The 12,144-nt window shown below is 51.0% G+C and overlaps 1 protein-coding gene across 2 annotated transcripts in view; it reads right to left on the bottom strand.

Annotated features, from left to right (window-relative positions):
- Positions 1–588: 588 nt before the first annotated feature.
- Positions 589–12,144, bottom strand: part of Scara5 (scavenger receptor class A member 5) — a 93,043-nt gene continuing 81,487 nt past the window's right edge. For both annotated transcript variants that reach the window (XM_006988777.4, XM_076545230.1), the window contains 2 exons: positions 4,691–4,885; positions 589–2,661 (listed from right to left, as the gene is read on the bottom strand). In XM_006988777.4, coding sequence (XP_006988839.1) covers positions 2,525–2,661; positions 4,691–4,885 — 332 coding nt within the window. In that variant the 3' untranslated portion in view covers positions 589–2,524. The remainder of the gene's footprint in view (positions 2,662–4,690; positions 4,886–12,144) is intronic.

Raw genomic sequence — 12,144 nt, 5'->3', positions numbered from 1 at the left:
GGAGTCTTTTAAGGTACAGCACATGCTAACAAACCTCTCTGGGAAATAATCAGATTGCCTTACCATCCTTCTCCACACTCCCTGGGTTTTCATGAAAAAGAATATGATGGGTCACTGTGATGGCTATTCTTGGTTGTCAACTTGACTATATCTGGAATGAACTATAATCCAGAAATGGGGGGCACACTTGTGATCCAGATCTTGAGGTAGGAAGATAACATGCCTTTGATCTGGATCTTGAGGCTGGGTGACACATGCCTTTAATCTGGACCACACCTTCTGTTGGAATACTATGTAAGGACAGTGGAAGAAGGAACGGTGTTCTTTGCCTGCTTGCCTCACCTCAGCACATTCATTCCTTCTTTGAGATCTCAGCAGACCAGCTATGACACCCAGCCTTGTGGGACTGAGCAGCTTCTGATTCTTAGACTTTCCATTTATAACTAACCATTGTTGGACTGCAGCCTGTAAGTTTTTCCAATAAATTCATATATACATACATATACATATACATATATATATATGGAGAGAGATTCATTCCATAGGTTCTGTGACTCTAGAGAACCTTGAATAATACAACCACTTGTTAGTGACATTTTTTTCAAATGTTTGCTTTATTGAAATTCTTTCTTACAAAAGGTCTGAAGTATTTTAGGCCTGGTTCCCATTGGTCCCTGAAATACAGTCCACGGTCATTTCCATGTCCTCATAGGTAGGTCTGTAAACTAGTCGACTTTTATTTTTATGGTTAAAATACTTTTCAACATTGCTTTCATAGATAGAAAACCAAACTTGTGTTTCCCCCGTGTAAAGACCGAGTGAGAAAGTTACCTGAGTCTCCATCATCGGGGTAACCGGGTTCTTTCCCAGAATTATCAAAGTGATGTTTACACACTTTTAAAATATCTTTTTTTAAAAAATAACAACCTTTAGTATATCTTTTAAAACATAACTATTGTGATGTGCAGAGCTATGTAATAAGGAGTGCTACGCTTATACAGGTATACGTACATGGGCTCTAGAAGAAGATGCATGAGTACATGCATGTTATGTAAACACAAGAGTTGGTCAGATCATGAGAACAGTAGTGAGTAACGCATATTGTAAGCAAGAATGATCAAGACCACATATAGGCTTAGTGGCCAGCCAGGATCTTTGGGGGAAAACAACACCTGGAGGTACCTAGGTCTTCCTCGCCCCCAGCAAGATATGCTCACCTCACAGGATACGTGATTGTGTCTGTGGCTCTACTATAGCTAGGCAGGTCTGCACTCAATTGCTGGAGTATAGCTCCCCCAGTTCTAGAACACATGTGCCATCTAATTCAGCCTCCTGCAGTGCCAACAGCAGAACATGTTCACTCTGTAACCAGGAGGGGAGTGCGGCTCACAAGCTGGAAGAGGCCCCGGACAACTCACTTCCCACGGGATGGCTGTAGAGAATTCACACTTCTTTCTGCCCTTGGGGGATTTATCAGGTCTGTTTCCCTCTGATCACAGGATTATATTTAAAGAGGCCTGGAAGGTACAATGTCACCAACTGTCCCGAGACACAGCTTCAGGTTAATCTGGATAGCTCCCATGTCACCCTCTGATCAGCCTTCCTGTGTGGACGTTTGACTTAGAAACTCATCCTGTCTGGTCTTATATGTGCTTGCTATAAGATTTGGAATATACAGCTTTCTAACAACCAATGTCTACAGCCCAAGCTTGTTGCTCAGGTCTAAGAAGGGGACACCAAGGCTCATGGAGGAACCTGGTCTCAGTCTTCTCATTCTTGGTCTTCTAACTTGGGAGCCAGATGAATGGGCCAGGTGAGCACTACCTGGAGGCAGGGTCCTGCCCTGACTGACATGCCTTGTATTAGCACAGCAAAGTGGTTAAGTGATTTCAGCACCCGAGATACAATGTAGCACAGAACGGTAGTTATTCCCATCTCTTCCCAGCTCCGGTTGGGGTTCTTTTGGTAACTGGCATTTTCTTATGTCTCCCATAGCTGACTTCTCCTCTGCCCCTTCCTCAAACTAACATATAGTGTGAAGAGGCAGAGGAAAAGAAAGGAAACAGAGTCATTAAGGGTTTCTACTTGCTGGGGAGATGGGCGATGGAACTCTGGAATTTAGGAATTATCTGCAAAATGAACGACTCATAGCACCCCCCCACCTCCATTGCTGCTCTTGCCTATGACGTCATATCAGCATCCATCCATAACCAAGAGACCATCTGTAACATCGATCCCTAGGCCCTGAGCACGCTGGTGGTTCAGTTGACTGGGACCCCCCATGTAGAAACCCCGGTGGGAAGGAAAGACAGAATGCAGGTCCCAGTGAGCACTTTGGAGTCGTTGTCTGGAAGGAAAGTGACGAGGGGTCACCTTGGGTCCAGAGTAGGACAATTGGCAGCAGGGTTGGGGGTGGTGTTGGGCTGGGCATGAGCCATGCTTAGGTAGCTCAAGGTAACCCTCCTACCCCAGAGCTACAGGAACGTGGTCATGTCGGTGCCCCCGCTTTGGGCTGTGCCCACTTTCAGAATGTAGTACAAGTCACCCCAGCATCCTCAGCGTGCCCACAGTTTGTCACGCCCCATTTGGCGAACTGGCAGTGGAAGATGGAGCTCTCTGTTCCCTTGCAGTTCACGTCATCCATCCAGATCTTCCCTGTGCCTGTGAAGAGAGGCGCACACAGCTTCTTAGCGGTGATTCGGGAAGTAGAAAGGAGGATAAAAGGGAATATGCCTGTAAACGACATGACCATGGCTGGCCCTGCAGGGGGGCTTCTCAAATCTGGTGGAGGCCATCTTCCCTCTGCTCTACCTAGAATGCATTTATGATTTATGGCTTAGCTTCCTATAGGTAGAATAACAGTAAGAGATGATATTGGTGCTTGTATCTTCTATGAATCAGGCCTCTTAAAGATATGAGCCTCTGTAGCCCTCACCATTACGCTTTGGGGTAGATAGCAAGAAACACTGGGACTCAGAGAGCAGTTGGTACCAGATTACACAGCTTGTTGCTGGCAGCCTCTAATTTCCAACTCACATCTTGCCACCCACCCCCCTATCCACAGGCTCACACTTCATAACCGACTCACCCTGACACTGAGATACAGTATCTTGAAGCCTTTGTGAATGAACACTTTGGCAAAGGCCTAATCAGAAGGGTAATGTTAGACAGATCCTGGATTAGACAGTGGCCCAGAACTGAGTTTGTTAGTACCATCATTGCTACATGGTCCCATTCTGGGAGCCCAAGATCATAGTTCCAGACAGATAGAAAGTCCCTAAATCTGACATTAGAGTCAGACATCCTCAAACCATTAAGCCATTTGGGTTAGTCCCTCAAATACAGAGTCCCTACAGCTTGCAGGTAGCCTTGTCCAGCCAGCTGTAATGGGTCAGCCTGCCGTCTGAAGGTGGCCACACACAGAGAGCCTGGTGCTTTAACGGGCTGTCACAGAATAGCATCAGCCCGCCAAATGCTGTGAACTTGGCGCCGATATCTTTCTATGAACATCAGGGGTTAGGGCAGCTGGGATAACCTTCAGAGCAAATAGAGGACTTGCCTGTGGAAGAGAAGGAACCTGACCTGAGTTGGTGTCATTGGTTACCCCTTACTGTCCCCAGGGAGTTTCATCATACTCCCCACCCCCACACCCCCACACCCCCACACGCCAGGTTCCCTTGAGTGCTGTGGGAGCTGGGTTTTCAGTAACTGCCAGAGCTCAGCACGACGCCTCCTGATGAACAGATGAGAAAACCAAACAACAGGTGTTCTTTTACCACGGGGTGAGATTGCGACTACAGCCTGGGGTTGTCTCGTAAAGCACCAGTGACCATTCGTCCATTAAACAAATGGGCCTCTTTTCCACTCCGCACTCTCCTGTGTATTTAGAATACACCAGTGAACAGCAGGGGTGGCGGAGACATACAGAGTATGCCACGGGAGCTGAAGTGTGTGTGCATCACGAGCTGGGGTGCCGGAGGGCTTAAAAAGCTCCATGTGGGAGACGAAACCGAGCTGACTTCCAGAGCTGTCAAATGGGCCACGCTTCCTTCACATCAAATGGAATGGAAAGAAAGCTTAAGCCTTGGGTAAGATGGAGGGCCTGCCTGGCACCCTCCAACCCCGAAAGCCCCTACGGTGGGCAACTGCCACTCGCAGGTCCCCGGACACACCGCACAGCTGAGTGTGAGATGGTCAGCTCAGATCCCAGTCCCCTGAACACCGGAATGCAGATGTTCATGACAGTTGAGTGGCGACATCTTAGATCCCGGGGGCCGAGGCTGGAAAGCACCCCAGAGTCTGTAAGCCCTTTGCCCAGATAAGTACACCAAGGCTCAGAGTAGAGAGAGGCCGGGCCCAAGTGCACACAGCTGAGGAGCAGGGTGCCCAGAACTAAATGGGCAAGAGAGCTCCTGATCCATGCTCTGGGAACTATTGTTTTGGGTTCAAGCCCACCCAAGTTTCTCCATGTTCAAGTTCTATAGAAAGAACGTGTTTGTAAGTCTGAGACGTGTACTGAGAACATGGGTGAGGGTTGGGTGCCCCCAGGGAACAGTTGGCGCTATCACATGATGATGATGATGATGATGATGATGATGATGCAGGCTTTGGGGGGGAAAGGCCAGGCCTAGACTCCATCCATGGCTCTCTTCCACAACATCCGATCTGTGCCTTACCTGACCATCCTTACCTTGCCCAAAACGAGCTGTCCGGTAGATCTCCTCAACACCATGGAAGCCCAGCATGCGGCACACGACGCTCCCATCCTTCCTGTCCCAGCCATCATCACACACTGTGCCCCAGCGACGGTCATGGAACACCTCCACTCGGCCCTCGTGTGGCCCAGAGCCATTCACCAGGCGAATCATTGTGAAGTCCACACCATCTGCCGGGAGACTCGCCGTTACTCCCGGGCTTTGGACGCCCCAGGGCCCCACCCAGGCCTTGTCCATGACCCTCCTTCCACGCAGGGAAGAGAGAGCTAGGGTTAAAACCGTGAGGTCACAGTGTGTCATTTCTAACCGTGAGGTCACAGTGTGTCATTTCTAACCGTGAGGTCACAGTGTGTCATTTCTAACCGTGAGGTCACAGTGTGTCATTTCTGCTTTTTTGTTTGTTTGGTTTGGTTTGGTTTGCTTTGTTTTGAGACAGGGTCTCATGTCGCCCAGCTGGCCCTCCAAACGCTTGGCTTATGGCTGCATGCCACCATGCCCAGCTTTAGTCTAACTCTCTGTCAGCTTTCTTCTCGCCAACTGATTGCTACAAGAGTTTTAAGTTCATAGCAAAACTGACTAGAAAAACCGCTTCGCAGTATTGAGTGACTTTCATTTCATGGCCCCAGGTAATTTCCATTCATTTTATGGACCGGGCAACTAGCCACCCCTGACAGTTACTGAAAACCCAGCTCCCACCAGCACTCAAGGGAAACTGGGGGTGTGGGGGTGGGAGTATGGCAAAACTCCCTAGGGTAACCCCGTACGGGGTAACCAGTGACACCAACACAGGTCAGGCTCCTGCCTGAGGCTTGACCTCAGACTGGCTATAGGTTTCCCCATGCCTTGCCTCTGCCGACACCAGGTCACGTGACAGTGTGTGTATCATGCTGTGCAGTGAGGCTGAGAACAGAGCCTGTGTGAGGTCAGAGGAGGCAGGAGGAGGCTGTGGGTGCCAGAGCAAGCCAGGCAGCATTGAGGGCCAGGTCAGAGCAAGAGAAAGGGCTGGAATGTGACAAGGAGGGTGGGGCTGGCGTTCAGGGAGTCCCTGACTTAGCCTCTGTGCTTTGCACCTCCTGGCATCGTTCTGTTCCCTTGCTCACGTAGCCAAACGGATGACCAAGCATCTCTTAGAGTACCGTGGACACACCAATGAGCAAAGGATGTACCTTCACGAATCTCACACTGCTGGCCTCTTCCCAGCAGTTTCTGCCCCAGGTAGAGTTTTCCTATTAAACAATCACTCATCATCCAGAAATGCTCCAACCCTATCTTTTTTAATATGTCAGTCTCCACTGGAGCTGGTGTCTGAGAGGCAGCCTCAGCCAGTGGAATGGTTTGAACACGGAATGTTCCTGCAGGCTACTGTGTTTGAAGGTCCTGAGCTGGTGATCCTCTTGGGGAAGTTTCGAACTCTTAAGGGGGTGGGGCTCCTGGAAGGAGTGGGAAACAAGCCTGGCCCAATGTCCTGTTTGCTCTCTGCTTCCTGGTGGCAATGTGACCAGCTTGCTCCTCTCTCCTGCCACCATGCCTTCCCCACCATGGCTTCCCTGCCATGCCCTTCCTTGGCTGGAAAACCCCAGTTGCTTAAACATGGCGGACAAGGGACGGTTATCCCAACTTGACAGCTTGTCCCCAACCTGCAGCTCACAGCTCGTGGGTGGAGCTTTCCCTCTGTGGCCTCCACCTTCCCAAACTTAGCTGAGATACCAAGATGCCCACAGGGCTGGATCTCAGTTCTTTTCCCTTCTGCTCTGGGGTTGGGGATTGTGGACCCCTCAATGCCAGGAGGTAGAGGTCTTCCCTCTTATACTGCAGTTATCCCAAGGCTTAGCCCAGAAGCATCATCACTTGGAAGAAACTGGTAAAGTAAGCGGGACAGGGGCTTGGCCCCTTGCAGCCAGGTGGCCTCCTTGCTCTTGCAGGTCAACTGGCCCATTGCTTCACCCACAAGCTTCCTGGGGTGTCAGTGGTTCTGATCTCTGCTTACGGCTTTCTACTCTGCTGTCCCAGCTCCTAGAAACTGCCTCCTGTTCCTTGACCTGCTGAATTGCCTTTCCCATTACCTAGGCTGCTCCTGGTACCAACCCTACAGGCCTCACCCATGCTCTGGAAGAAAGCCCCAGGGTTCCTACTCCCAGACCTGCCTCCCGAGTAAAAAGGGAAAGGGACACACTTGAGAAAGAGTGGGTCTGGACTAAGGATTTCTGCATTTCCTGAGGCTGTGGCTGGCAGCATCTTGCTGCAGCTTAGCGGTAGGCTTCAGATGTCCCATCACGTCGTAGCACATGGAGCTATTTTAGTTAATGGTTACACAATCATTGGGCTTTTCCAATCATCACAAATGACAGAAAAGCATAGAATTTGCCAGCTGGCTAAGACTTTGAGATGGCATAAAGCCTTCATGTGACACACGAGGGAACAGAGGCCCAGAGAGGTAATGTGACTTATCCAAGCCATCCCTGTGAGTAGGAGAACTGAGGTCTGCTTTGGGTACTTAATCCAGGGCCAGTGCTGTGCTCTTTTCTCTCTCTGAATCGTCTTCTTCCTGAGATCTGAGCAGGTCTACTAATCTGCCTTACAACTAAGATGGAGCAGAAACATGGAAAAGTTATTTTAGTCACCCCGGGGCTACCATGTGTTGGCTAGAAATTCAGAGAACACACCAGCTTCCCCTGAGTGAACAATGATGACCACAACACCCTTGCGGGGCACAGATTTGCTGAGTGATGTTGGAAGTGGACGCGTCGCTACCTTAGGCCGGGGAAGGACAAACCAGCCTCAGCATTGGGGGAAAGCCTGCTGAGTCGGTCCATCTTCTGCACACTACCTCTTCATTTCTTATAACAGGCCAGTGCATGCACTTCTGTTTCCAATTGCTCATTTAGTTCTCCATCCAGACGCACCTCTGGAACCCCCAAGCACCCTCCTAGGTTAAAATGGATGCCAAAGGACTATGAAAGCAAAAGCATTGTCTTCCACCTTGAGCCACTCACGTGAACCCATGGATGAAAAGGAGAGGACCACAGGGTGCCAGCAATGACCAGGACTCAGGGACTCCCAGGCCACCCCCACACCCATGCAGAGATGTGAAAACAGCTGATATGGAGGACGCAGCTGTTTCTGGGAGGCCGGGCTTCCCTCTTTCCAGAGCACGGCTTTTCCTCGCTCAAAGCCCTGGGTCATCCCCCCAAGGGAAGCTGCTGACAGCTAACCCTGGAGGCCCAAGGCAGGGGCTGGCACTCCCCAGAGCAGAGGGCTCCACTTGAGGTTGCTCTAGGAAGCTCTCAACCTCAGGCTACATGTACCCTATTTCCCTTGCAATGACAGTCCTGGATGCTGAGCGTTGATCCAGGCTAGCTTTAAGTACTAAACACCAGCTTGATGGCCAGGGCTGCGTGGGTGGATGCGTGTCTTCATGAGTGATTGGGACCAGAAAGCCCCATCTGAGCACCTCAGCACTCCTGACCCTCTCTCGTACCCATCCTAACTTTCAGGGCCCAGCAAGCTAGCGACAGGAACACAGGTGTATGATCTCATCATTTTTGGACACAGTGTTGTGGGACACCCCTAGGCCATGCCCTGCTAAGCATGACAGTTGTGTGTCTGAGGCAGCAGGCCCGGTAGTGAGGAGAGGATCATGTCAGGGAAAGGCGCTAGGTGGGTGGGGCCTACCAAGGCATGCAGCTGGTGCTCTTTTGGGTCTGCTATTGGAGACCCTCTGCCTCTCTCCTTCACTGCCGCCATCATTTCCCAGCCTGACGAGAGGATCGGTGGTCGGCGGTACAAGGTCTCTTCTTGGTGAAACCCAAGCCCGGCCCCTTTGAACCCTCCTCCTCCTCCTAACTGGCCTTTGACCTTGGCTTACAAGAAGACAGAGATATCGTTTCCAGCAGCTCAAAGTCAATGCCCCAGAATCACTGCAACCCTGCTTAAAGGTGCTGTTAGAGCCAACAGCAAGTTCCTGGAGCGGCCTCGGGGTCTCCCACGCAAGCACTAAGGCCAGCATCTTTCGAACAAAAAGCAACCTACTTTGATAACCATGCCTTACTAAGCCCATATGGGCCGCCCTGGAAGCACCCCACTTCCTTCTTTTTGTAACTTTACTTTCCTGGCCCCTCCAAGCCCTGCACCTCCTTCCTGGCTCCTCTTCATCCTTTACTACGTCTCCTCTGTTCAAATCAAGACAGAGTTCACTCCGTGTGGAACTCTTTTCCCGATGGCAATAGTTCCTGGTGTTTGGATCTGTTCAGGACCCTGTCACTAGTGCCGATTTGACTTCGCCCAATTCATGTGGTAAGGCTATGACATTTGATAAATTGATCAAGGAGTGTGCTCTGCCCACAGCCCGTGGCACTTCCTTATATGTGGGAAAGGCCCCAGAAGGACTGTTTTAGCTCAGAACATCTGTCCAAGCCACTGTAATGAAAATTCCAGAATCCCTCAGAATCTCTTAAGAATTTGAGCTGAGGACTGTGGAGAGGGAGGATTGGAGGCAGGAGCATAGAGGCTGAGACTCGGAAATTGGAGTCCCTAGGCCATGTCTGAGATGAGACCCTAGACAAACTGACCCCTTACTTAGGGCAGTGGGCCCAGAGACGCCTTGGGTTCCAATAACCCCTTCTTCATTCCAGGCTGTACAAGGCTTGCCAAGATGATGGGCCTTTTCCCAGGCCCCATTACCTAAAGTCACTCAGATGACTCCCAGAAACAGCTGAAGAGATCAGAACAGGAGCCAATGCCACACCCATCTAGGGCTGACTGCTAACCTGCCTCTGGGGGCCCCCCTTGAGAGTAGAGGTTTGCATGAAGCCTCTCGGACTTCCTCCTGTGGCCCCGATGAGCGAGCAGAAGTGGGCCGCCTCTGCCCTCAGTGGTGGAGTTAGAGTGTCGGTGCCACTGGCCAGTGCCATCTCTGGACACAAACAGAACGGTGACTGAGAGGAGCAGTGAGTGTCAAGGATGGATTCCAGCAGACCCATCCAGCAGCACACGAGTTATCTCTGTGCATCTCCGTGCCCTGCTGGGGAACGCTGGCACAGCAGAGGCCCCAGCAGGGATGGCTGGCTGAAAACCTATCTGCCCGCATCAGGGGCTGCTCTCTCCAGCTGGATTGGTCTCCTCCTCATTTCCTCTACTCTCCCCAGTTTCTGGCTCCTTTGTAGGCTGTGGGGGAGGGAGTCAGGGTGCAGAGGGCTGGCTCCTGCTGTCAGCAACTCTGCACACTAATGCAAACTGGATGTGACTTCTTAAGCAAGGCAGCTCCGGAATGATCCAGGAATTCGGCCCCATGGCCCTTGGCCGTTCTTGGGCACCCAACACTGCCCTTATGAATCTACCATGTGGGGATTCTTCTCTCAAAGGAAACATTGCTTTGCTCTCCCTGACTTGTAAACACACACATGTAGCTGAAGCAGGCTCCCGGGGAAAGACTCTGGATCTGGGTCCTGATTCCCTCAGCACCAGGTTGGGAAGTGGCTTTGGACTTCCCAGCTCCAGACTCCAATCTCCCATCTTTCCAAGGGCCTGACAGCTGCTCACCCTGCCTCTGGGCATGGGAGAGAAGGCACAGTATCTCTTGGGAATCCACCCTAGGACTTTCAAACCGGCATCTGGTTTCATTTCTAGGGCTCTGGCATCTCTGGCTCTCCCTGGCATTGCTTCATCCACAGGCTCCTTTACCTTGTTAGCACACCCTGTTTGGGGTTTTTGTGGCTTTCACTGGGGGCCAAACTGTGAAATATCTTTCTCCTCTCAGGACAACTGAGCAAGTTGCTTCATCCCTCCTCCCCTGGGAAGATCTGGGAGGGTCACATAAGTGGCCTGTAGCGGCCTCTCTCAGAGCTGGTTTCCAGGCTGAAGTAACCTTGGAACTCCCAGCATGCCTTGGTCAAGAATGGCTCAGAGCTGTCTCCACACCCAACCACATCAAAGACTTGTCCTGTGAATATCACAGGGGCGGGGGCGGGGCCGGGGGCGGGGCCGGGGAGGGGCGGGGGTGTGGCAGTCTGCCCACTGGCTGCCCTGAGTGCCAGGTGCTGTGCGCAGCGCTCCATACATGTAGACTGCTGTCATCCACAACAGCTCCGTGAGTTAGCTGTCCTAGCTGCTCTCATTCAACAGGAGAAATGGGCCCAGCAGTGTCAGGTGATTTGCCTGGGATTGCGCAGCTGCCACAGGGGGCCCAGAGCCAGAGCCTCTCCTCAGCCAAACAGATCGAGTCTCGGGCTGAACGCTGGTGGCTGCCTTCCAACAGCAGCTCTCTCCAAGTCTAAGGTGCTTTTCTCTCTATCTAGGAGCCCCACGGGGGTCTTCAGTGCTCACTGTCCTGAGTTCCAGGGTCTGCGTCTCCAACGTAAAGCCATGTCTGACTGCATACCAGTTGGGGAGACTCGAAAGCCTCCAATGCAAGGACAGTTTTGAACAGTCTGGGGTATTTTGAATACTTTGATGGTGTCTTCATGCAAAGCCACAGCAAGACTAGAGCAAGCCAGATGTAGCATCAGCTGAGCTATATGCTCGCTGCCTGTCCAGCCTTGTAACACACACAGAGGTCACCTCTGGGAAGGCTCCTCTGATGGGTGCTCCCTATCTTTGGAAATTATTACACTGCAATTTCCTCTCCTGGATCCCTGTGCATCCCACCCCTCCACTATGTTATGAGAGGATGACAGCCTTTCAACATCCAGTTGTGTCTCCATTTACACACAGAGACCCTGGTGCGGCAGGAAAGTAGGTATGGAGAAAGTCATCGAGATGAACATACGGGGTTAGAGAGACGGTCCAATGCTCAAGAGCACTGGCTTCTGCTGCTCCTTCAGAGGACCAAGCTTGGTTTCCAACACTTACGTTGGACTGTGCACAACTGACTGTAACTCCAGCTCCAGGGGCTCTGTCACCTTTTTCCTGGCCTCTGTGGGCACTGCACACACACACACACACACACACACACACACACACACACACACACACACACACATACACACACAAAAAAAACAAAACAAAACAAAACAAAACAAAAACAAATAATAAATAATATCTCTAGAAAAAATATTAATATAAGCAAAAAACAGTCGGTAGAAGGACTGGAAAACGAAACAGAATGCCCAGGAAAAGTCCCATCTGAGAAGCCAGTGCTGTGTAAATGACTATAAAGGGTCATAAATGGGGATGAGAGGCTTGAGGCTTTTGAGTCTGGGACCTGTCCCAGCTCTCTAGTTACTTCCGCTCTCAGGAGTGCCTCTTTCTCCCTTTATAACTATTCTATCTCTATTCATGGTCCATATCTTTGTTCTGGTATTCCAGAATTTAGAAATCTTAGCAGGTACCCTCTGGACTCACCCCCAAGCTTTAACAATGGCACAGCGGAAGTATTCCACACATTGCACTCAATGAGAGAATACATGAGTCAAAGGGTGAGTGGGACTCAGGA

The sequence above is a fragment of the Peromyscus maniculatus genome, chromosome 9 (genome assembly GCF_049852395.1).
Source record: "Peromyscus maniculatus bairdii isolate BWxNUB_F1_BW_parent chromosome 9, HU_Pman_BW_mat_3.1, whole genome shotgun sequence".
Lineage (NCBI taxonomy): Eukaryota > Metazoa > Chordata > Mammalia > Rodentia > Cricetidae > Peromyscus > Peromyscus maniculatus.
This window is presented reverse-complemented; position numbering and strand designations above follow the sequence as displayed.